The sequence below is a fragment of the Halictus rubicundus genome, chromosome 15, assembly GCF_050948215.1.
Source record: "Halictus rubicundus isolate RS-2024b chromosome 15, iyHalRubi1_principal, whole genome shotgun sequence".
Lineage (NCBI taxonomy): Eukaryota > Metazoa > Arthropoda > Insecta > Hymenoptera > Halictidae > Halictus > Halictus rubicundus.
This window is the reverse complement of record NC_135163.1, coordinates 7,320,492-7,346,812: the sequence shown is the minus strand read 5'-3', so window position 1 is coordinate 7,346,812 and position 26,321 is coordinate 7,320,492. Positions and strand designations below refer to the sequence as shown.

General features: G+C 46.0%; 1 protein-coding gene across 2 annotated transcripts in view; it reads left to right on the top strand.

Annotated features, from left to right (window-relative positions):
• LOC143361451 (uncharacterized) overlaps window positions 1–26,321 on the top strand; it is a 305,416-nt gene that overhangs the window by 277,554 nt on the left and 1,541 nt on the right. For both annotated transcript variants that reach the window (XM_076800839.1, XM_076800838.1), the window contains exons 9-10: window positions 9,043–9,355; window positions 24,785–24,994. In XM_076800839.1, coding sequence (XP_076656954.1) covers window positions 9,043–9,355; window positions 24,785–24,994 — 523 coding nt within the window. The remainder of the gene's footprint in view (window positions 1–9,042; window positions 9,356–24,784; window positions 24,995–26,321) is intronic.

The window sequence follows — 26,321 nt, the reverse complement described above, 5'->3', positions numbered from 1 at the left end:
GACCGGATTACCTTGTCGTTTACTTAAAAAAAGGAAATGATATAGACTGCAGATTTTATATATTTGTGATAAAAAAAGGGGGAAGCTCAATGTAAATCAGTGGCCATATTAAAAAGATTCAAGGCCATCGGTTTTGGTTTAATCAGTCAACTGAAAGAAGAAGAGATTTTCTATTTGACTCCTGCTTCTTGCAATCAATGCAAACATTTTGCATAAACATCCACCAATAATATTTCTTGATTAATTTCTTTCAAGAACAAAGCCACCCCTTCGCTGGAACCCTCGAAAAGTCCGAGCACAAGGTACGGCAAGGTGTTAGGGGAACGGTGTTTTCGGCGGATTAGCTAGTTGTTCGTTTAAAAAACGGAAGCGGAATATTGTGTACAAGCGGCGGGGGAGGTTTAATGTCTTCGGGACCGGAAGCGAAGGAAGTGCGCAGATGCATAATCCCGGGGAAATATTTTCCCGGGCGCGCGCGGCGGAGGTGCAATTTACTCGCGGCGGACAGGTCCACCTGTTTTTAATTAAAAATATCACTGTCGCGATTCGTACGAGCGTATCTTCCGGAGCCTCGCTCGTTCCCGGCCCGCTGGAAAATTTAAGGGAACGAAGGGCGCGCGAGGGTCCGCGGCGAGCACGCAGGAATGCAACCGTGTCCGCGTGTCGTTGCATTCCTCCGTGCAACGAAACGTGCAACTCTGTCGCGTTCGTCTCGAAAGACCAGGAGGCGTGTAGCATTTTTCATTGCTTGTTTTTCTAACAAACTTTGACAACGTCCTTCCGTCGCGTCCGGTCCTGGAAAATTGAAAAACCGCCAACTCCTCCCGCGGACCTCATTTTTGTGTTTCGCTGCGCTTTTAACTGTCCAAGTTTCGAGCGGCGCACTTCGATCGGAAGTTTTCTTTGTCGGACCGCGGGGGTCGAAGTGGATCAGGTTTTATGCGATCCTGGACGCCAACGCGATAAGAGACTCTGGCGGCTCTCCAGAATTTCTAGCATGATCTCCTGTTAGGTTGCTTGCGATCCGTGCTAGTTCCTAATCGAGTCTCGGGCGTTTCGGTCCTCGGGAATATTATCTGTGACTGCAACACAATTAACAAATTTATTCTCAGGACACTAGGATATCCCCTAGTTGGCTCGCCATTTTTATTCCTCCTTAGATTACGGATTTCCATGGAAAGTAAAAAGTTTCTGAACTAATTGCAAGACGCAGGAGCTACTTATTTCTCTTCTGGATAATTTTAAGGGATTGGAAATACGACAGTATTTTTAAACGTCCTCAAAATGCTTTTAAATGCCCTTAAATGTCCTCCTTCACGGTTTTGTATTTGGTCCACTCATTTTCATCTTGAACGCATAAAAACGGGGGTGTAATACCTATCATTGGGTGTAATGCAGCTACTGTAACAATACTATTTATTGTGGTACAATATACTGTAGCGTGGTCTGCAATAGAAATAATCTGGAGAGAAATCGGGAACAGGACGTCGTTCTGGAAGGGTTAAGGGCCAACTCGCATTTCCATCGGGAAGTTTCGTTCGAGTTTGGTGGGCGGCGAGGCCCGACGAGCTCGCAAACGGAAGAGCGGCGAAGAACAAAGTGGAAAGTGGAAAAGTATCGTTGGAAACGCGGCGGGCAGTTAACGTCGTTAAGCATCCGGACGGCCGGGTTATACTTAGGCCGGCACCGGAACTACGGACAATCTTCCTCGAGGGTAGTTAAAGGGAAACTATACCGGGAAGACTCGAACTTCTCTCGAGCAGCGCAATTATCTCGTTACGCGATACAATGAGTACGCGTTCCCATCGACTTGCGCCTCACTCCGTCGACGACGCAATGAGAGACTTTGTTGCAGCGTTCTGCTTCAATCTGCTGGGGTTATCCCTTTGTTGAAACGATTAGAAATAAAGTACAGCTAACGTGTACCTAACACGTGCTTTTCGGATGACTTAAAGATGTGTGACAGTAATCGAGAAAAATGGTTGGAAATATCAATGAACATTTTTCACACTGGTGCAGCAATCCAGCAGTCCAGAAAATAATTTTTTTCGGAACGTAAGACATGGATGAAAATTTTGAGAAAAATACTAGAAATACTATTGACATGCAGCTATTATTTGCATTTTGAATCGTTCGAGTATCTCGCACAGTAATCGGGAAAATCGATTAGAAGCTAATGGATTCACATTTCACCCCCATGTTTCGCTCCTGCATTCCAGCAGTCCAGAAAATAATTTTTTTCCAAACGTAAGACATGGTCGAAAATTTTGAGAAAAATACTAGAAATACTATTGACATGCAGTTATTATTTGCATTTTGAATCGTTCGAGTATCTCGCACAGTAATCGGGAAAATCGATTAGAAGCTAATGGATTCACATTTCACCCCCATGTTTCGCTCCTGCATTCCAGCAGTCCAGAAAATAATTTTTTTCCAAACGTAAGACATGGTCGAAAATTTTGAGAAAAATACTAGAAATACTATTGACATGCAGTTATTATTTGCATTTTGAATCGTTCGAATATCTCGCACAGTAATCGAGAAAATCGATTCAGAAGCCAACGGACTCATTTCACCCCCATATTTCGCTCCGGCGTTCTGCAGTCCAGAAAATAATTTTTTTCGGAACATAAGACATGGATGAAAATTTTGAGAAAAATACCAGAAATACTATTGACATGCAGTTATTGTTTGCATTTTGAATCGTTCGAGTATCTCGCACAGTAATCGAGAATATCGATTAGAAGCTAATGGATTCACATTTCACCCCCATGTTTCGCTCCAGCATTCTGCAGTCCAGAAAATAATTTTTTTCGGAACGTAAGACATGGACGAAAATTTTGAGAAAAATACCAGAAATACTGTTGACATGCAGTTATTATTTGCATTTTGAATCGTTCGAATATCTCGCACAGTAACCGAGAAAATCGATTCAGAAGCCAACGGACTCATTTCACCCCCATATTTCGCTCCGGCGTTCTGCAGTCCAGAAAATAATTTTTTTCCAAACATGAGAAGTGAACGAAAATTTTGAGAAAAATACCAGAAATACTATTGACCTGCAGCTATTATTTGCATTTTGAATCGTTTAAATATCGCGCACAGTAGTCGAGAAAAGCGCTTGCGAAGGTCGAGGAAATCTGAAGCTCCTCGAAGCGATGTTTTAGACGAACAAAAATGATTTCGAAGAACATACACGTTAAAGGAGGCGCTTTTTTAACCACGCGGCTAAAATAAAAAAGCGTAGTCAATGTCCACGAATTAAACTGAAAGAGCCCCGTGACTTCCGCCATCGATTTCGCGATAAAACCGCACGGGGAAAAATCGGTGTTTCGAGATTTCGCCGGAGAAGATCCCGGCGGTAGAAGGGTGGGCCGATAAAGCGAGTTAACGCGATAAAAATGTCTTTTCGTGTCTGGAGCACTCGAGGCTGTGCGCGCAGCCATCGGCGGCGAAATCCCCGACAGTAAAGCTGTCGAAACTGGAGCGCGTCTGAGAACGCGCAATAGCCTCGCGGCCTTTTGACTTACGACGGCAATTTTATCGCGCGCCGGGATATACAGCGTTGCTTAAATTCCGCTCATTTCCCGCGAACACCCCCACCGGCGAACAAGCGCCGGTGTTCGCGATTTCTCGACTTTGAGAACGCCGCGTAAAAATCGCGACACTCTAAACCGGGACGTCGCGTCGTCGTCGAGAGACAGTAAAATGCCCGGGTCGATGAGCTTCTTAAAGCTGTCCTCTGTTTATTGAGTTACCGTTCCGCGCCTGTTTACGCTTCCATGATTCGAGAACAGATTTCGGAAAATCGCGTGAAACGCAAAAATCGGAGAGCGGAAGAAAGACAGGCGCGCTGTATTTATCACATGGATTTTTATTCAACGAAGTTGTATCAGATTCGAGCACTAAACTGTCAATTTTATGCGTTGGTAAAAAATCGAAAAATTGGCAATATTTTTGGTTAACGTTGAGTAAACTTGTCAATTTGACAACAGATTTTATTCTCGATTGATCTTACAAGGGTAAGTAGGTTCGATTTCCGAAAAGCGTTCTCGAAAAATGGCGGCCCCGGTCCGGATTTGTCTGTTGCTTCGTTAAAACCGAAGGGCCCTTCACCGTGTCGCAGGAGATTTGATTTGATCCAGTCGACGCACGAATTGCTCAATAAATTTCTACTCCCTCGACGTCCCAGGTGGAGCGTAGCACGGTACGCGACTAGGCGGCCGCCATTATTTTCTCATCTTTTAGCCTCGAGGCTGCCTCGCAGGATCGATGAATTTTCTGACGTTTCGGTGTAACCGTATAACGCTCCTGCCGGGAGATATCAAAATGAGATTTTCGCTGGGAAATCGCACGGACGTTTCGTAATAATGCTCGTCGTAACGCGTGTTTAACCATTTTTCGATGGAACGATTCCTTTCGGTTCCTCTCGCGCAAGTTTATTACGATTGGACTCTTTATGGAACGATTTTATCTAACGATCAGGTTCTTTACGCATTTCTGCCTGATGCAGATTTGTAAAGTACATTTTTGTTACACGTTTATGCTTTGTTGTATTTTCACTGCAACAGATCGTCCAAGCCCGTCGGGGGTTCCAACATGTGTTTAGTAAAAATGTGGAAAAATTACCAAATTGGGCGGACATCGATATAAAAATGAACGAAACGGTGGCAAACAGCGAATACGAACACCGGCCAAAAAAAAAAAGCGAGCAGGAAGAATATGCAAACGCGTAGAACGCGGATATGGTTGATTGTACGGCGGAATCGCAATAAATCCGATAATTCGATAAATTTCTGCTGGAAGGGTAGAGCCCCTTCGAAATCTACAATTTCCGTGGCGCGCGGCGCTGTGTTCCGAGCGTTCCATTCTTCGAAGGGGAAATCAATTCGCCATTGGGACTGCGAAACGCGGTATCTAAAACGCGTCGGCCCGTGATCCATTGCTTTTCCCGCGGCCGTTTATTTCCTGCGGAGGCAAACCGTAGGAGAACGTTTCCCCTGTCGAATGGTTAGAATCGAAGAACGCGCGGAGCTGGAAGAGAACTAGCAAGAGGGAAAATCAGAGAGAGACAGAGAGAGAGAGAGAGAGAGAGAGGGAGAGAGAGAGAGTGGAAAAGCAGAGCAACGAACTGGAAAGAGAGAGAGAGACAGAGAGACAAAGAGTTAATCCGTTCCGTTGCGGACGAATGTCGCCTTTGAAGCTGGCCAAAATGATTATCACGAGACTGTGGACTTTTACGCGAAAAGTTTGTGCATCGATTGCACGGGACCACCCGAGCCAACGAAAAACTTCGCTCCTTCTTTAATAATTCTAGCAAGTTGAAAATAACACGTTGGCGTTTCTACCTCCATTAAACTTTTCACTATTTTCAATTGTGACCACCCGTTACGTAAAGTCTGCAGTCTAAAAATTATAGTTCGATGTAACGTTCATACGTGCCCCAAAATCAGATAGGACCCCCCAAAGAAAATCCTGCGAGGCAAGTTTGAAAACGACACACCCCCAAGGGTGAGCACGGTTTAACGAATTATGCTGTAATTCTTCTATGTTGCGTGATGAAAAATTACGAAAAAATTCATGAACGTTCTACCCTACAGCGCACACAACTGTGAATTTTTTCCAAATTTTTGACGAGGCAGATCGAATTTTAAAAAACTCGGGAAATTTCTGATTTTACATTGATGAGAAATAAAGAGAAACAGAGATACAGAGAGGAAGGGGGGGAGAGAGAGAGAGAAGAGGGTGCGATACGAGGTTTGATTTAGGGTATCAGTTTTATTGACCCCGGCGTCGGCTTATCCGCTGGCGGGCGGGCGCGGACCGAATAAAATGTTTATTTTCGCCGCGGATTCAAAGCACGAGCGGCCACGGGTGTATTTTTGCTCGGATAGACACGTCGAGGGTACTCGAGCGGATTTACCCGTGCTGGATACCATTAAAGGCGCGCCATTAGCCGCACCCCCGTCCGACCGCCCTAATAGCCGAGTAAATATCGTCCGAACTGGTATATACCATTAAATCCAGACGCGATCCCGACAATCGACCTTCTTGAATCGTTCCTATTAAACGCAGGTACGCGTACCCTGCACCCTCTGCACCCTGTAACCGGTACCCGCCCGTTACGTGACCTTCCCGCGCGTCCTCTCGGTTTCAGTGCCATCCGCATCCGCTTTATTGCGGGTACACCGTCCAGACCGTTAGGGGGCTTCCGATTGCTCGAGTATAGCCTGTTTCTGTATTGGTCCGAGGATCCTACTGTTACTACTGCGACCACTAAACTGCGGATCTTTGTGCAAAATTAAAATTTCCTCCAAATACAATCCAAACAAACGGTTATTCTCTCCTTCATTGAGAGGGGAGCACGAAGCCACGCCCCGCCGGGCACGAAGCCACGCCCCGCCGGGCACGGAGCCACGCCCACCGGGCACGAAGCCACGCCCCGTCATTAGAAACCATTAGATCGCAGATTTTATTCGTTCGTGAACAAATTAGTAGATCAAGTACAAAACAGTAAGCTCGCTCAAGGAACTTAAAAACACTGTTACAACATTGTGCAACAGTAAACAAATCATACATTATTTCCAGCTCCTTGAAGCTGCAAACAATTTTTATTTTTAGTAGAAATCCGTTTACTGATCCACGCTCTCTTATTTCTGACGGTAGCCTGTCATTTTTTGAGGTCTTCGATATTTAGATAAATAGTTTAGCGACGTTTTTGTTTTTGCGACTAATTCTGATCTGACCGCGGCGTCTCTGAAGGTTTTTCTTTCGTGGTGAAATAAAAAGTTTCATAAAGGAAGGCAATATTCTACGGCGTGACATTTTTAGTTTCGTGACGTTCTCACGCGTCCGCTTTATTGCGGTTGGCGAACTCGCTGAGTAATGTCTTGATACTTTCTTCGAGCTTTATGCATCCATCACACGTTCGTGCATTTGCGAAATATTAAGTGAACAGATTCGAGGCATTTTTTTTTCTTTTTTTTTTTTTAGAAGGAATTGAACATTTGGAACGAAATAACGAGGACGCGCAGTAAATGGTACACGATGTGTATTTTCTCTCGAATTGCAGTCACGTTTATTTCCGACGACTTTTCCTTTCCTCCAGACGAATCTGGCGAGAACGATGCATAATTAAGAGTCTAGCTGCTCGATTAATAAAGCCCCCCCCCCATCGATCGCGTGTAATTAGTACGTTGTCAGTTGCTTTGATTAAATCCCTTCTGTCCCCCCGCGTTGGCCCCTCTTCCTGTCTCTCTGAAGGTTTTAATGAAATATTGCTGGGACAGTAAAAATATGATTATTATGAACGCGGATCTTTATTTGTCGCGCTTCGTGTTCCTTCATTACGCATCCGTGCAATAATTGGAGACCTCAGTGCAATAATTCTTGAATGAAGGAAAACTTGGAGAAGTACAATTTCACTAAACAAATAGACTTGCCTGAGTTTTTCGTTAAGACATTGAACAATTAGACTGCGGATTTTATGCACAAGTGTCTCGAGTTAAATAAAATGCAATCTTCGATGAACATTGAGAAATTTTATCACCGTGTTTATGTCAAAAATGAGTACGTGCAATTTGGAAGAGTGAACAGATTTTAAAGAATTGAGAAACGTCAATATATTTATTTTCAACTTACCAAAAATATTCAAGAAAGAAAGAAATTGTTATGTCGTTGTACGTTCTTGCAATTAACGAGGAAAATTTTGCATAGAGATCCGCAGTCCAGCGATCAAATAAAATCCTGACTGTGTTTCTCGCGAAAAAGGAGGACCACAGCAATACGCTTTTTGAATACGAAATGGCCGCGTTTGCAGTATTATTAGAAAACATGTCGTCGTCGTAGAATCCATAAGGAATTGGAGGCAGATTGGAAATCCGCCTTGGGGACCTGGTTTTATTGCGAGGAAGTCGTTCGTTACGCAATGGGAACTTATTGGTAAAATTTTCCGCCAGCAATTTACCATGCTCGCGGACGTCGAAGTAGCTTCGATTATCGATAACTATTTCAAAGGACTCTTTTTCCGTAAAAGTCTGTTATACGAGTTTCTGCGAAACAAATTTCCAGTTACATTAATACAACGCCTATTTTACTGGAAAACCAACACAAAGAATAAAATAACATTTACCCCAATAACGTGGAATTAGACTTTTATACGAATATTATTCGTTTTCTTTAAGTCGAAATAAAATCGTGTTCTTCTGTTGTCAATATTTCAAGGTCAAAGGGACACTCGCTCGCTCCGCCCTATCCCCACCGTTGACGCTCCAGTAGGCCAATGCGTAGGCTCTGACGTCACACGCTGCATAGTATGTGCAACCGCTGCAGCCAATAGAGCAGCTAGGGGCGTGTCTCTTCCACTCTGACTTCCAATCATTCCTTTCGCGAAACTTGTGCGGCACGCACAGTACTAATGATGACCCAACTCTCCAAGCAAAGCCTAAAAGCAAACGTTTGCTTTTAATTAAGCAAGAACTCGGTTAAGAATTTAATTATCCTCAGAACTGAATTTCCACTGCAGTCTAATTTAACACTGAACCCACCAAGCAATTAAAAGCGATTAAACTGTCACAGCTTATTCAGATTTCGTGCAATCTTTGTGACAATACGTGATCTCGAATGAAGCAATTTATTGAATCATTTCCCACGGGAGCAACTTTGTAATTTCAATAATTGTAAAACAAGAAATGGTGTTGTTACTTCTTAAAATATAATTTTTCTGAACAATGCACGAGCATCGAAGACTTATCGAGATCCAATTTAACGTTCAAAGGACAAATGTTCTATTTTGTCGAACAATATCCGAAGACTTACAATTAGCTGAAATATTTGGTTTCCCCCCGCTCCTCGGGCACGAGCCAATTAAATTGCCAAGCCACGGAACAGCGCGCAAGGATCGAAGACAGACAGCCCTGACGTTCGATCTTCTTCCGTGCGTCAAACGGTCGAAGTACACCCCCGAGTTTCGTTTCAACCCCTAACGTTTCAACTCCCTTAACAATCGAATCAATCGACGCCGGTTTGCCTTATGTGTTCCAGAGAGCCGAACTGCAAGCTGAGGTCCCTGAATGTGTCCAAGTGTTTGCTCGGCGGACTGGATGCGGGCTGCTTAGGGGAGACCGTCAGAAGGGCGCGCAATTTGGACGCTTTAAGGGCTGCTGGGGCGTCCAGACCTGCGGACGTGATGCCGCTGGTACTGGCCTTGACAGAGGCGCCATGTCTGCAGCTGCTGGACCTAGCTAGCCCTCGACTCGCCCTCGACGATCATCCTTCTCGGCTGCTGTGTCACGCCCTCGCCAGAAACACCACCCTTAAACTCCTCAGCCTCGAGGGATGGACCTTCAGAATAGAGGTGAGCCAATCGTTCCACTCACCGTACAATTTAGACCATCTGATCTTGTTCTCCGACCCCTAACAATTTAATTGAACACTTTGCAAGAAGTTCTACATGTGTCTGATCAGATTGATGATTTTTTAACGTTGGAATTAGACCATTTTTAACCCTTTGCACTCGGGTATCCCCTCTAAGGGGAGATTGTGAAGGCAGGCTCCGAGTGCAAAGGGTTAATATCCAAACTTGCCTAGTTTTTGCAGCCTCGATTCTTTCTCAGTCTGCAACCCTTGCTCTTCAGGGTGGGCCACTTAACGTTCAGATCGATCATTTTTGTTATTAACACTAGGTTCACGGGGTACTGAAAGCGACCATTGTACACTACTTTATGAATATAACAAGAACGCGTCTATCCAAATTATTAGTGGTTTCTTAAATAATATACACCCAAAGAAATCAATTCCATTACAATCTGAATAATCGTAAATTAAAAATAGTAGAATCCGTCATCTCCAAGGGTTCCATAAACCTAGTGTTAATATATTTAATATTGCAATATTGTAATAACGCTAGTGACTATACAGTGACTTCTCGATATATGTCGACAACAGGGGTCTCGCCAGCGACGTGTATCGTGTAGGAGACATACCCACAATTATGTTTACACTCCTCGTCGACCGAGGGCTCCGTGGTGGGGAGAACTCCGCGACGTTTATCATCGAGGCCTTGGCGACATATATTCAAGTCATTGTGTACTAACCGATTAGCGGTACGAAAAAAGAATGTCTCCTGTTTCCGTTTTTCTTTAGTTTTGGTAATCTTGCGCTTAGCTTCGCTGGACCTAGCATAATATTTATTGAAAACAATCACAGGCTACAGTGCGCGCGTCATCCTTCATTCATGTAAATCTAGCGTTATCCAGTGATATCTGGTGAACAATCCTGCGTAGCCATCCACCCAGAAATGCGCGCATACTCTCTGCGAAAATCAAAGTTAGAGGTATGCTTTTTCGCTGACAGACGCTCTCAGAACAGTATACGTGGTCGATTTTCCGTGATTTCCGATGCACGCGTTACATTCTGAATCTCTCTCGCGCGCACGTCACCGGGTACGTGTCAAAACGATCTTTCCCCGATCTGCTCGTAAATCTGCTCGTGAAAGCGGAGCGTAATCGCTCGCTGGATCCCCGCAATCTCAGCGGCGGCGGAAATCGTCGGTATTCTCAGGATCGCGGGAAATTCGGCTGGGAAAACACAGGCGAGAAAACCGGTGCGCGCGGCGTGTTTGCCCGAGAGCGCCGTTTTTCTTCCCCCCCGGTTTTTCCTTCCGGATCGGCGCGGTTAAACGCTCGACCAGCCGCCGGGCTCTTTCGCGGGTAAACAGCTTGACGAGCGGTAAAAATCTTCCGTAGGGATCGTCGGCCCGTGAGAACGGCGCGGCGGGATCTTGCCCGGGCGATCCTCCGCCGCCATTAAAATTCGGCTGCGAGAACCGATGCCCGCGCGAATCCTCGCTCGGAAACCGCAGAGTTTCGCGAACGATCCTTTTTACGAGGCACCGAGTTACTGCCGCTGAAACCCGGCATGCCCCGTCAGTTTCTTTCGCGGATCACAACGTCGAAACCTCGAGCCGTGTAACCGGAGAAAACCGTCTTCTCGTTCCGGACCAAACGCGTCCTGCGTGAAACCGCGTCGGTCGACGATGGACAAAAATCGACAAAATTTTCCCAGACAATTTCTATTTTGCATGGACTTTTCACATTTTCGTGACATTTTTACAAAACAATCCGAACCGGCCACTTTTCGTGTTTCGTAAACCCAGTGTTGAGGCAACGGAAAGAATAGATGCATTGAAGAGTGGCGATACAGTGATTTTTCGATATATGTCGCCAAGGCCTGAACCATAAACGTCGTAGAATTATCCCCAGTAGTGGCAGCAGGGCAGTAGTGGCGGGTCGTTACGAAGGAACTTCTTTTTCGTACAATTAATCGGTTAGTACAGTGATTTCTCTATATATGTCGCCAAGGCCTGGACCATAAACGTCGCAGAATGATCCCCAGTAGTGGCAGCAGGGCAGTAGTGGCGGGTCGTTACGAAGGAACTTCTTTTTTCGTACAATTAATCGGTTAGTACAGTGGTTTCTCTATATATGTCGCCAAGGCCTGGACCATAAACGTCGCAGAATGATCCCCAGTAGTGGCAGCAGGGCAGTAGTTGGCGGGTCGTTACGAAGGAACTTCTTTTTTCGTACAATTAATCGGTTAGTACAGTGATTTCTCTATATATGTCGCCAAGGCCTGGACCATAAACGTCGCAGAATGATCCCCAGTAGTGGCAGCAGGGCAGTAGTGGCGGGTCGTTACGAAGGAACTTCTTTTTTCGTACAATTAATCGGTTAGTACAGTGGTTTCTCGTTATATGTCGCCAAGGCCTGGACCATAAACGTCGCAGAATGATCCCCAGTAGTGGCAGCAGGGCAGTAGTGGCGGGTCGTTACGAAAGAACTTCTTTCTTCGTACCATTAATCGGTTAGAGAGACGATACAGTGATTTCTCGATATATGTCGCCAAGGCCTGGACGATAAACGGTCGTAGACTTTTCCCCACTAACGCGGGGTATACCCCGTGAGGGACCACGAAGCTCGGACACCGTGCAAAAATATCACGGCTAGGGTATGTCTCCTGTACGATACATGTCACTGACAAGACCCGTGTGTCATTGACATATATCGAGTATTTCACTGTACTGGCAGCTTGCTGAAATTATTACCGAGGGAGAAAGTTCCTAAATAACTCCTGCTGCAATTGGCGCAGACAATTTTCATTTTGCACATCCACAGCTCACTGACGGATAATCTGCGAACGTTTATAACAAAAACAGAGGAGTCGAAGTTGGAAATAAATATTGAAGAATGGAATATCCGAGTGACTCCGAACTCGAACGCGTCTATTGTGCACCGGTCTGAGCTGGCTATGACATAGCGAGCGGCCGCGACTGATAAGGGATTCCTCCGCGTTCATGCTTCCGGTTGAACGCTCGAGATTTCAAGGAGATTCGAGCGTCGCGACGACGCGACGGGGTACACCCTCGACACGGTGAACTTTTCAAACGTTGTTATCGGGACGGCTAGTTGGAATTCTGCACTCTCTCCTCTCTCTCTCTCTCTCTCTCTCTCTCTCTCTCTCTCTCTCTCTCTCTCTCTCTCTCTCTCTCTCTCTCTCTCTCTCTCTCTCTCTCTCTCTCTCTCTCTCTCTCTCTCTCTCTCTCTCTCTCTCTCTCTCTCTCTCTCTCTTTCCCGTTGGTAGTCGGACGCGGTCGGAACGTTATGCAACTGGATGGTGCATCGGGAGAGGGCAGCCGTCGAGGTGCAGCAGGATATTACCGGAGCCTTGCACTCTCGGAATTGCCGGGCCACCGAGGAGGGAAGCATGGTTCTCGCTCGAAGCTCCTCCCTTTATTTTTCCTCCAGAGACTTCACCGGGAGCTTTCTCGGTTTACTCGGCGAATACGAATCTCCTCTTTCCTTTGCAAATCATCGCTCGCCGACGAGCTAATCCCTTCGACACACGCTACCTCCCCGTCGCGGCCCATCGTTAAGGAAACGGAAGTTTTTCCAGCGAAAACCGGATTCGCGGAAATCACCGTGCAAACTGTCGCTCATTTAATCCGACAGAAATAGACAGTGGATCCTTGTGCAAAATGAAAATTGCGTTAAGTAGATTACAAGAGATTTCTCTGTATATGTCGCCGAGGCCTGCATGATAAACGTCGCGGGATTATCCCCACTGCCGCGGGGTATACCCCGTGAGGAGCCTCGGAATGTAAAAATAACGATACATGTCACTGACAAGCCCCGTGTCGATGACATATATCGAATTCGCTGTATTAAGAGAAAATGTTTATTTTTACGTAATTCCCACGTAAAGGGATTTTATACATTAATGGCAAAAATGAGTAGCTATAGTTTAAAATGGTAGAAATTTAAGAATTTGAAAACACAGTGGATCCTTGTGCAAAATGAAAATTGTCTGCGTTAAGTAGTTAACACAGATTTCTCTGTATATGTCGCCGAGGCCTGCATGATAAACGTCGCGGGATTATCCCCACTGCCGCGGGGTATACCCCGCGAGGAGCCTCGGAATGTAAAAATAACAGAGGTTCGACGATACATGTTCCTATCTCTCCTGGACGATACATGTCACTGACAAGCCCCGTGTCGATGACATATATCGAATTCGCTGTATTAAGAGAAAATGTTTATTTTTACGTAATTCCCGCGTAAAGGGATTTTGTACATTAATGGCAAAAATGAGTAGCTATAGTTTTTAAAATGGTAGAAATTTAAGAATTTGAAAACACCTTGAATCCTTGTGCAAAATGAAAATTGTCTGCGTTAAGTAGATTACACAGATTTCTCTGTATATGTCGCCGTGGCCTGCATGATAAACGTCGCGGGATTATCCCCACTGCCGCGGGGTGTACCCTGTGAGGGGCCTCGGACGCCGAGGAATGTAAAAATAACATAGGCTGGACGATACATGTTCCTATCTCTCCTGGACGATACATGTCACTGACAATCCTCGTGTCGATGACATATATCGAATTCGCTGTATTAAGAGAAAATATCTGTTTTCACGTAACTGCCACGTAAATGAATTTTGTGCATTAATGGCAAAAATGAGTAGCTGTAGTTTAAAATAGTAGGAATTTAAGAATTTAAAACTACTATTATTTAAAAAATAAAAATATGTTCGAAATCAGTACCAATAAAAAAAAACTGTCTTCTGAAGTACGATTAAAATAAAACACTCGAGAAAGAGCAGTTGAGAAAAGAAAAATTGAAAACAAAATTCGTTGTTCAGAAGGACAAACCAGGTGCAGATTAGAATGCATAAAAGTGCAGTTTCTTTTTAGAATGGAGCACGTAGTGTTGAAATGCATTGTGAAGCTGCAGTCCCACTGACCTTGTTCCGCAACCAATCAGGGATAGAGCCTAAACTGTACACACACACCGGATGAGCGCCCCTTTATCTCTATTTTCTGTGCCAGTGTAGCCGCCGTGAAATCGGCGATAATTAATTACCCAGTGCCGGAGAGAGCTAATCCACGGGGGGGATGCACCTGCTGCGATTATCCCGTGGCCGTGTTCGCCGTCTCATCCCCCGTAGGATTTTCGGGGTGTCTTTCCTCTCCCCTAAACCGAAGCACTCGTACTTCGACGGAGATAATGGCTCGTCGCCAACAATGGCTTTTCGTTGAGATAGAGCAGGAGGGGGGGGGGAGAGAGGCTAAGAGGTTCAATGGAAGGAACAACTAGACGACCTATTTGTGTTATGTACCACACATACTCGCACGTAAAATCAACCGACTCCTCGCACAACGTTCTCGTCGCGAGTGCATTGTGCCCAAAAAAGGTGCCCGAGACGACTGTGAGGCATAGGGTAGGGAATTATACTTGTTTTTAAATCGTAATGGATATTTAAAAAGAGGTATTAAACGTTTTATCGTCATTACCGCGTACATGTGGTGCCATCTAGCGGCTCCGCTCGTTGGCGACACGCGACGGTCACTACGTACCAACATGGCGGCGCCCTTGCCTGTCCAAAACGCTGAGAACATCTTTACACACGCATAACTTCTGAGCTAGTGATCTCCTAGGATTAAAGTTTTCGTTTTCGGCATTTTCCCTCTGAAAGCTACAGGATTACACTTAAAAAAGTTTAAAATTTCTGGTTTCCTTAGGTAAAGTTCTACCATACTGTCTATTATTCTAATTAATCAAATGATTTCTTTGCGGTTATTGTAATTTTGCAAAGCCCTCTCTCTGTTAAATGGAGTCAGACACGGAACATGGTGTCTAGTAGCTCAAGTATAACAGAATTATATTATAAATCGTTTCTAAAAAACGAAGGAACGAGCGGATTTTACTTCAAAGCTTCCCGTAGCACTGTAGCGAAATGGCGGAACTTCTCCGAAGCCCTGCTGTAACTTCTGCAACGATCAGAAAACTACGGTTTCCGGCAGCTCATAAAGGGCTCGACTTAAGGGGGTTCGATTACACTGAGAAGCTCCGGGGGGGGGAGGCGCTAAGTACTTGCAAAGGTTTCGATCCCAGATATCCGTGGCGGCTTAAAAATATAGTTCCGCTCGACGGGAAGTGCTTGCGAAACGGTTTCCGAAACTATCGGACGAGATTCCGAAGCTACTTTAGATTTGCTTCCCCCGGCCCCGTTCCCGGCCGATCGGGGGCGAAAACTTCGATTCCCTTCGACCATTATGTCCCGACGGGAAACGGAGATTGTTTCTTCGCCGTTATCTGCTCACCGGGGGGGATCCTGTTTACAAGGCCGGGGGCTTTGGTTCGCGAACTATCGCGAGAGCTGCAACAGGAAATTATCATCGATAATTCCGGCGGCGGCTGTTGCTGCTGCTGCTGCTGCGAGACGTTTCGCTAATTAGTTTCGTTCCGGAGTTCGTGTAATGGCCGCACGAACATACGAGGATTCCCCGATTTTATCCCGGGAAACGGATAACGTCCGTTCGCCGAACCTCCGCCGTCAGTGAAAGGAGAAAGTGATTCCGATAAATGTACAACTCGCTTTCACGGCCTGGATTACTAGAAAATCCTCGGTGCAGTGATTTCTCGATATATGTCGCCAAGGCCTGGACGATAAACGTCGCGGGACTGTCCCCACTACCACCGGGTTACCCCTTTTGAGGGGCCAGTGAAAATAACACGGCTAGGGTATGGCTCCTAACGCTATTATCTCGACCGTCTGACCAATAGACTACCTATTCCACTGTCGCTGCATTGAAGTCAGACTCTACTACTGATTCGAGCATAGCTGCCTTATATTACAGGCCCTGACCAAAAACACACGTGCACACATAAATGCATTTACTAGTTTAACGACATCTCATGAATTTAAAAGTGCTGTTATATTATTTTTAACCAGCTAAAATTATGAATTAATGCAATAAACGTTTATACGGTTTAGTATATGGATAGCTCCCGCGTGTCGCGATTAATACAATTTTTATTTTGCACGAAAGTCGGCCACCCAATCATGTTTCTACGTACATGTCAAACATAGAACAACTAATAATTACGTAACGTTTACAACTAATCCTAGTAGGTTGTTAAATGAGTGTAAACAAATTCTGGAATACGGATTGAAATCCCTATTTTATCATAGTCGTTGAAACGTCAGTTACTCCAATGACTCCAATAGACTCCGATGACCTTGACCTTGACATATATCGTGTAGGACGTCATTCTGAACAACTTTCTCATAAACGGGAAAAAATCATTTCTAGGCTGAAATTTCGCACCAGACTAAGATAAAGACTAGAAAATTTTTCTAAAAACTATAAAGCCACGGAATTGAAAATTGTGGTCCTAATTTTTTGGTCAGAGGCTGTATGTTGTTCCAACTTTTGTTCCTCGCGAAATGCGGCCACTGGGATGAACAGTGGGGGCTTCTGGGGTCCCGATAAAATAAGGGGGAAAATCGCGAGGGTGTCGCCCGCAGCGCCGGTCACAAAATTATCCGTGGCAAGCGTGCATACGCGTCGCGACGCTCGTAAAACACTCGTATAAACCCGGGGAAGCGTAAGTAGTCGATCGGGCTCGAGTTTCATAAAGTTTCGAATCATCGGCCGCTTCTCTCTGGTCTCGCCCCTCGTTCGATTTTCCACCCTCCGACAGGCTCCCCCATTTTCCCCGATAGCTTTTGTACCGAGCATCAAATTGCCGTCTCCATTCGATTCGATTTAAAGTTCGTATCCCGTTCACGGCGCTCTCGCGACGCTGTTTCACGATGATGAAAGTGTCGAGGAGGGTGAAGACGGGTCGGGGCGGGTCGGCTGGGGGTGATAAGGGTGCGGTTGTGCTCGACACAAGTCTCGATCGCTCGCTACAGGTACCAATTTTTCTTAATCTTCTATTCATCAACAATAAACCTACCGATCTCTGAAAGTGCGCAAAAAATTACAATATTTATTTTGCACGATTCGTGAATGAAAATACGTGTCCACTCATTTCAGAGATTTTTGTGATTTGAAGAATTGTAGAATAATTGTGAAAACATTGATCGCTCTTTCCGCTGGCGTCAAATATTGAAAATGATAAAATTTGTTTTGTTTGTAATGAATTTTCTAACGGAATTTTAGTTTACGTAATTTTGTAATTTCGCGTGCAACCGCGGCTTAAGATGGGTCACGGCTCATCCCGTGTTCGAGTGGCGAACGTCCATCGCGCTTTTTCCTCCCGTGGGATTTATAAGCGGTCCCCTGATCCATTATTCAGAGCGTGTTGCGGGGGCGTCGCGACGTCGATGCGACCTATTTATTTAAATCCACCGCGCGCCGAAAGGCTGCTAATGGCTGCGTGGGAGCTGGACCTGTCTGCAGACAAATGGCACAATGGGTGACGAACTGCTCCTTTTAACCTTGGAGAGATTGCCCGGAGAGACATCCCCTAAATTCAGATTTTTGCGAAAATATTCTAAATGGGTTCGAATGGCAAATTTATCTGACGAGCAAAAATAGCAAAGTAATATTTAGCGTCCCGTTTTTAGAGCTTCTGAAAAATATTTTCACATCTCTGTCCCTTCTTACCTTATTTTTACCTTAATTTGATATATTGTGTATGTCTTTGCTAATTTATCTGTGTATTTTCTACGTGCTTGTTTATTTAGAAGCGATAGTATAATATTTTATGTTTCTTTCAACTAATCAAAATTATTTAGAATTCTACCATAAAATAGTGAACAAATGTTATGAAAATTTTTAACATAGAAAAGCTGGCACATGTGCAACCCCACTCGTGCATCAATTTCATCGGAAAGCAAATTTACATTCGCGAGCACGCAGTTTCCAATATAAAAATCAATTGTTAATCAATTTAATATTTTCGCTTCACGCAAATTTCAATCGAGTTGCAGATGAGTTCTTTCGTTTAATTAAATGTCAACTTCCATTTAATTAAATTCACAAACTGTTAATATTCCGTGCAGCGAGAGTTTTCACAGTTCAAGTATCAATTATTTCTTATTATTAAAATGTTTCTAGTACACGTGCTGCGTGTGTGCGTGTAGCTTCGTAATTACTATAGCCGAATTCAATGAACTTCGCACGGCTTTAAAGTTTTTCGAGCGTTTTATCATTTCGGAACAACCGGTCGTGTTCCTTGAACAAATAAACAATTTCATTGGCAACACTACTCTTTATTATACTTATAAAAGTGGCGCGCACGGTAATAAAACTCGAGATATAATTGAATCTCATTCAACTCCGTTCTATTCTCAGCTCGCTGAAAATATTTATGAGGGAAGGAAAAGTTTCTCTTAATTTCATTTTCGTCCAATTTGCCCGTGAAAGCGTACATTTGCATAAACTTCCGGACTAATTATAACAACAAACGGTCGTGTAGCAGCCGCGTGCATATACTGAATTTGCGCGCAAAAACGCGGTTGCATTTAGATTAGCTTATGAATTGAACCGGTATGAATCTTGAAAAAGTGAAATATATTCGCAGTCTTGCTGCTGTGTTAATTGATTAACTGTAAATTAAATTCTATCTCGTCGTGTATCTTGTGAAAGATAAACATTGCAGTCTTATGTTGGCTTTATCAACTCTGCAGATTGTAAACTGGGCCGAATATCGCGGTGTATCTTGAAAAAGAGAAATGTTAGCTGTCTTGTGGCGGTATTAATATTAATTAAGTAAGCGTTATAGATTGCAGTCGGTTTAATAGTTGGCTCAAGGGTGTGACCACTTTCTTTTACATTTCTAATCTCTGATAGGACAGTGCTGGGCAGGGTTGGCCCCGTACGCTTCCCCCACCAAGCTCCCTTGCTTCTCCCACCAATAGCGTCTTGCTTCTCCCACCAATAGCGTCTTGCTTCTCCCGCCAATAGCGTCTTGCTTCTCCCGCCAATAGCGTCTTGCTTCTCCCGCCAATAGCGTCTTGCTTCTCCCTCCAAGCTCCCTTGTTTCTCCCACCAATAGCGTCTTGCTTCTCCCACCAAGCTCTCTTGTTTCTCCTACCAAGCTCCTTTGCTTCTCCCACCAAGCTCCCTTGCTTCCCCCACCAATAGTGTCTTGCTGCTCCCACCAAGCTCCCTTGCTTGCTTCTACCACCAAGCTCCCTTGCTTGCTTCTACCACCAAGCTCCCTTGCTTGCTTCTCCCACCATACTCCTTTGCTTGCTTCTCCCACCAAGCTCCCTTGCTTCCTCCACCAAAAGTGTCTTGCTTCTCCCACCAAGCTCCCTTGCTTGCTTCTCCCACCAAGCTCCCTTGCTTGCTTCTCCCACCAAGCTCCCTTGCTTCCTCCACCAAAAGTGTCTTGCTTCTCCCACCAAGCTGCCTTGCTTGCTTACCCCACCAAGCTCCCTTGCTTCCCCCACCAATAGTGTCTTGCTTCTCCCACCAAGCTCCCTTGCTTGCTTCTACCACCAAGCTCCCTTGCTTGCTTCTCCCACCAAGCTCCCTTGCTTGCTTCTACCACCAAGCTCCCTTGCTTGCTTCTCCCACCAAGCTCCCTTGCTTGCTTCTCCCACCAAGCTCCCTTGCTTCCTCCACCAAAAGTGTCTTGCTTCTCCCACCAAGCTGCCTTGCTTGCTTACCCCACCAAGCTCCCTTGCTTCCCCCACCAATAGTGTCTTGCTTCTCCCACCAGGGTCCCTTGCTTGCTTCTCCCACCAAGCTCCCTTGCTTGCTTCTCCCACCAAGCTCCCTTGCTTGCTTCTCCCACCAAGCTCCCTTGCTTCCCCCACCAATAGTGTCTTGCTTCTCCTACCAATAGTGTCTTGCTTCTCCCACCAAGCTCCCTTGCTTCCCCCACCAATAGTGTCTTGTGCCTCGTGTCTGCATGGTAACGGCGCCCAGTGGAGGGGGAACGTGTCCAGCCCTGGTGCAGAAGACAGTCACACTAATCGCGACGTGCTGCAGTAGCTCGTAGAACAACGAGCCATCTCCCCGAAGAGCTGATCGCGTCGGGAACTCCGTAAAGCGCGGCGACATAAACAAAAATGGATAGTTTTCAGTACCGATTTCCGTCAGAGATATTTTCCCCCATTGAGAATCCCGCGGCGGAGTAAACGCACGCGGGGGAATCGATTTGCATAATGCTACCGAGTAAGAGAGGATCCTGGCCGCGGTGTCGTCTACGTCAGTAGTCGCGCGCATTCTCATGGAAATATTCAAGGATCTCCGCGTACAGGAGGGCGCGGTGGTCAGGATCGCGTATGGGGGATGCAGATACTTCGTTCTCGCTTGGGAATGGGGTGCCACGTAATTTATCGCCGGGCAATATCGCCGGGTACGGTGTTTCCAAAGGGACGGAAGAAAGAGCTAGTGGCCCCGCTAAGAAAAGTATTTTATAGCGGGCTGCCTCCCGACCGAGGAATTTCAATAAATTGTTTCTTGATTGGCCGGAATAGGTGAGAGAGGGGGTCTCTCGAACACAGTTTGCGATCCCCTGAAATTCCTGACCTCCCCTCCACTCCCCTCCTCTCCTCCGCACTAGTACCCCGGGCATAAATTTCGAGAGGAATCTCTTATAAATACCTCTCCGTTCGACGGAATCACTCCGTGCCCCAGTTTCCTTTAAGTTATTCCTTTCCACGGCGTACGTATCCGTTTCGAATCTGATTATTGAGGCCATCTTCTCGGGACGGTAATAAATTGCTATGAATCCGGCGGGGAAGAAGAAAGACTCTCGAGATCGTGAGAAACAAGGTAGCCGTTGTTAACCCATTTGCATCATTAGCGTATCGTGTACGCTCAATTTTCCTGGTCATTATCATCGGATGCATACGCTCAACTTTGTTGGTCACTATCGTCATTCGTTAGCTAAAAAATAGAAATGCAAGGTGTTGTTGGAGATGAAAGTAGTAATTCTGATTTTTTCTTACGACGCTGAAAGATGAAGTTCAAAAAGCTACCCCAAAAAATATCAGCCCCCCTTAACCGTTTAATCAAAAGAAAAAGATGAGGTCACGAAAAGACGTTAGAAAAGTCGAACGACGTATTGTTGTCGACTGGTTAACATTATGAAAAGAGGAAATTCATTGTCACTTAAGTTCTGTTTCCTACGATTGACACGGACAACTATTACTTTGCACAAAGTTCCGCAGTCCAACAATCAAGTAACAACAGTTCCAAATTCTTCCAGCGTTCCCACCGTTTCGCATTCCTCCTTGCCTCGGCGACGCGAGACAAAGAACACCGGCCAGACTCTGCAACAGAAAAACAATTAAGTATCCCAGGGACGTGTTCGCGGCGTCGATCCATTAGTTCGAACGGGATAAGAACTTTCCGAGACGAGCTAATGACGGATGAAGCGTAGTTTATAAATCATCGGGACCGTCGTTTTGCATGCCGCGGATCCCGGGTACGATAAATAAGGGTGGCTCCACTCGAAGAAGCGTTCTCCGGGTAAATGGTCGGGTCGTTAAACTCCTCGGCGATGATCGATACGTCCGTTTAATGCGCCATTTCTCCTGTATTCTATTTTCCCGCGTTGGAAAACTGGTTTCGGGGACACAATGCGACAGAGGAGAGCACGCCTCGCCCGTGCCTCGCCGGTGCCTCGCCGTTGCCTCGCCCCGGAGATTTAAGTAAATTGGATCACACGGCCGAGAGTGCTCACGGGAGCATTTTTAATAATGGAGAATCCATTTGGCCGTGTCGCGGACATATATCTTGTTTGCCCGGGCATCTCCGCTCGTCCGTGCTCGTTCGGTATATTGTGCTTTATTCCGCGGCGTGGATCCGTGCTCGCCGCGCTTCGCTTTTAAATAAATCAGATCCGAGGGCTCGCTCAGAGGGCTCGCCCAGAGGGTTCACCCAGAGGGTTGCCCATAGGGTTCACCCAGAGGGATGGGGAACGTTCGAAGTCGTCCCTTTTTTCATGCCAGCCAACCAGAGCACTCGACGCCGATCGCTTTAATTAAATTTAGCAAACGACGCGCCCTATCGCCGCGCGATCGAGAGACCCGTTTAGGGGATGATCTATGCGGCGGTCTTTTTCCACGACTCTTCGGGAATCTCGGATCCATTCGAGCCCACTGGATAGCTTGTTTACTTTTCATTCAGCCGGAGAAACTTCTGGACGATCATTTTGAAGGAGTTTAACCACTTTTTGGTTGAACTTCGCTTCCGGGGACCAGAAGTTTTCAACTTTTTCTTTGGTAAAATCGTATAGATTTTAACGAGGAAGCGGAAAAATGTCAATTTTAATCGCCGGAGTTCGCTGGATCAACAGAGTTCCACGCGTGTAAAGTTTCTGACAGATCGCCGCCGTATTGGTTTTCACCGAGCGGTTCCGCTAGGGGTGCGGATTTTTTAGAAGCGTGGAAAAACATGTTAAACCCCGACGCGAGGGTTAGCGGTGTCGCATGAAAAATAGCAGAAGCGATCGCATAAATCCGATGACTCGGCGGGTTGTGTGCGCGCGCGGCACACGGTGTTCCTTTTAAATGGAAATCGGCCCGGCTGCTGATAGCCCGAACAATAACGCGAGGACGTCGCGCCCCGAGCGAAAGAGAGGGCTCGGGACGAGCTGGCATTGTTTATAATCACCCCCGCGCGTTAAATTAAATCTGCCCGACTCGGCCTCCGTCCACCCCCCTCCCGGTCATTGTTTCCGCGCGTGATATCGCCGGGCCACTGGCGGGATTTTACGGTTGTACAATTTATCCGGGGATATTCTGCGAATTACGCGCTTTTCGAGACCCCGCACACACACCCCTTGCACACAGCGGCGTACACCAACCCCCCCGTGTGCAGTTTACCCTCGTTACCGATGCGATTAAACGCGCCCACCGCTTCATCGGCGGAATCGGTCGCGCGAAATCGTCGAACGGGCCAAGACGCTTTATTCACGCTGCCATAAGTGCATGGGCCAGTCGGCCTCCATTAACGCTGGGTTTACGGAGCGCTAAAAATGACTATTTTACATTACTTTGCAAAAATAACATGATTGTATCTATCAAAATTTGTGGGTATCTTTTTAACACTAGATTTACGGGACCCGTCGAAATGACGGATTCTAATATTTTTAATTCACGAATATTGAGATTGCAAACATGGATCCATGAGGAATTGTTTGACAAATTGATTTCTGTAGGTATGTATCATTTAAAAAATGGCTACAGATTTTGATAGATGTATTCACGTTATTTTTATAAGGAAATGTAAAATAGTCGTTTTTTTAGTGCTCCGTAAATCTACTGTTTAATAATGTATATCCAAATTTGTTAAATAATTCCTCATGCATGCATCTTGACAATCTCTATATTCGTATATTGAAAATATTAGAATCCGTCATTTTGACGGGTCCCGTAAATCTAGTGTTAACACTGAACAAGCATTAAAAGTATCTGGCAAATATTGCCTTACAAAAATGGCTAAATTTACCGAGATTGTCCGTAATCTTCAATATAATAAACGCGCTTGGACGAGGAAAGTTATCCTATAATTTTCCCTAAATGAATTTTTATAGTTTGAATAATTGTAAAATATAAAACCGGTCAAGGTGCTCGCGAGCCCGGAAAAACGCAACAAGTTTCTCGCAGACGTGCATTTACAACGCGCCACTTGTTTGTCGCGTGGCTGCAGACCGTGCAAATCCGCAGAGTTAACTATTCTGTGTGCCGCGACAAGCGGGGCGGGGCGGGGCGGAGCGGGGCGCATTTGGCGGATCGGCTTTCGTTCCAGAACGTTCCTCCGTAATTATTAACGACGTTTCCTCGTCGACGGCTTTCAACGCGAATCTCCGCCATTTTCTCCCTTGCTCGCAAAATTTCAGCGAGCCATCGACAAAAGCATCGGCGCTTGCAAAACTGGGATCGGGAAACTAGAAAATCATCCCCCTTATCTCCTCGAACCTTAGGGATGACACTTAAAGAAGCAGCATTGCCCCAAAAGACGTTTAACTACGGTGTATTCTCGATATATGTCAGCAACACGGGTCTTGATGTCGTTTATCGTCCAGGAGTCACTCCATTCTTTATATTGTATCATATTTGGTGTCATTTTAATCGGAAAAAAGCCGCGAATATGTTGGCGAAAGTCCCGTAAAAAGATAATGAAAAATAAAGAATTTTTGTTATTGGATTAGTAGTGGTGCCCTGGATCTGTTACACTCCTCGGCGACGGAGGTCACTCCAGCTTCTTGACCTCCCACCACGGGGTATTCCCCGCGGTGGTGGGGATAATTCCGCGACATTTATCATCCAGATCTTGCCGACATGTATAGAGCATTCGCTGTAAACCAGAAAACTACAAAGACAAAACTACGATTTCTGAGACCATGGGGGTTGCATTTAAGAAAGTACCGTTAAGTCTGAAGGATAAAAAAAATTGCAGTTTTTTCCAGGACGTTCTGAAGATTTTCTTTTTTAATAGGTAGCTATAATGAAAAATTCTGTTTTTCGTCAGGAATCGGACAGCCTAGCAGTGTTCTCCGAGCTTCTCCGCTACACCAGCGTCCGCGAGCTGAGCCTGTGCAACGCTCGCCTGCATCTGGCGGTGCACGAGGGTCCTTTGGCGCGATTAGGGCGTCGGGACGACGCCGGAGCAGAGCTCCTCAGGGCTGCGCCACCGCCCGCCTGTCCCGCGATTGTGTTCCTCAGGCTGGCCGGTTTTCAAGTAAGTAATCCTCTTTCCGACTGGCAACGTCTGTCCGTCGCGCGCGCGCGCGCGTTGAAAGGGATCCTCTTCATTCAACTCTCCGCCCCCGGAGTTTAGTAATTACGAATTAGATCGGTGGCCATAATCGACGAATCCCCGTCACTCTGCCAGAGGACTTTCGCTGGATAACTCGGGGAACCCTGGACGCGAAGGGCTGCCTTTCTTGTTCTAATTACAAGCTTTCTTCTCGACTGTCTGCGTTCCTCACGATGATTGCAAATCCCGTCAGAATGATCTGCACCGAGGCGACCGTCGAGAGGAGTTAAGACGTTAAACGACTGCTTCGATTTTAATGAATGCCGCCTACGATGTCCACCTGGAAAGTTGTAATTGACGCTGTTTCGTTGAAATGTTCTTAATTTCAACTTTGAGGACCATTCTCGTCGTCTCGGAGATAGTCCGATGCACAGGTGCATCTTAACCCTCTCGTTACGGCAGTTCGCAACGCCGGAAAAGTGTGCACATTGCACGCCGGTAGTCCTCGGTGTTTGCACTTACGTCTTTCAACGCCATCTTGGCATTCTCTTGTAAGTACACTTTCTTAAGTGTTACACGAAATCGGGAGATACTCTACAGGTACAGTAGAATCTTTTTACCGACTACATATAGTCGGCGCGTCTATGCCGATGGCGCTCGTAGAGACAGGGCGTCGCATCTATACTAAATGTAGTCGGCGCTCGTATACACGGGTTGTCGCATCTATACTAACTATAGTCAGCGCTCGTATACACGGGTCGTCGCATCTATATTAAATATAGTCGGCGCTCGTATACACGGGTTGTCGCATCTATATTAAATATAGTCGGCGCTCGTATACACGGGTTGTCGCATCTATACTAAATATAGTCGGCGTTCGTATACACGGGTCGTCGCATCTATACTAAATATAGTCGGCGCTCGTATACACGGGTTGTCGCATCTATACTAAATATAGTCGGCGCTCGTATAGACGGGTCGTCGCATCTATACTAACTATAGTCGGCGCTCGTATACACGGGTCGCCGCATGTATCCCACTATAGTCGGCGCTCGTGTATACGGGTCGTCGCGTCTATGCCGACCATAGTCGGCGCTGGTAACGGAAGGGTTAAGGACCTAGAAAATGAAGGGGAACGAATGCTAAACGCAACACGCTTTGACCATCGATGTTCCCCGGAGACTCCGCGGCTCTAAGTGCCTACGCATGTACCAGAAACGGAATGTTAGGCGTGTGCGGATGTTAGTCAGACAGATCTCGAATCGAATGTATCGGGTTCCCGGGGATCGAGACATTCGAGCTCGCTCGA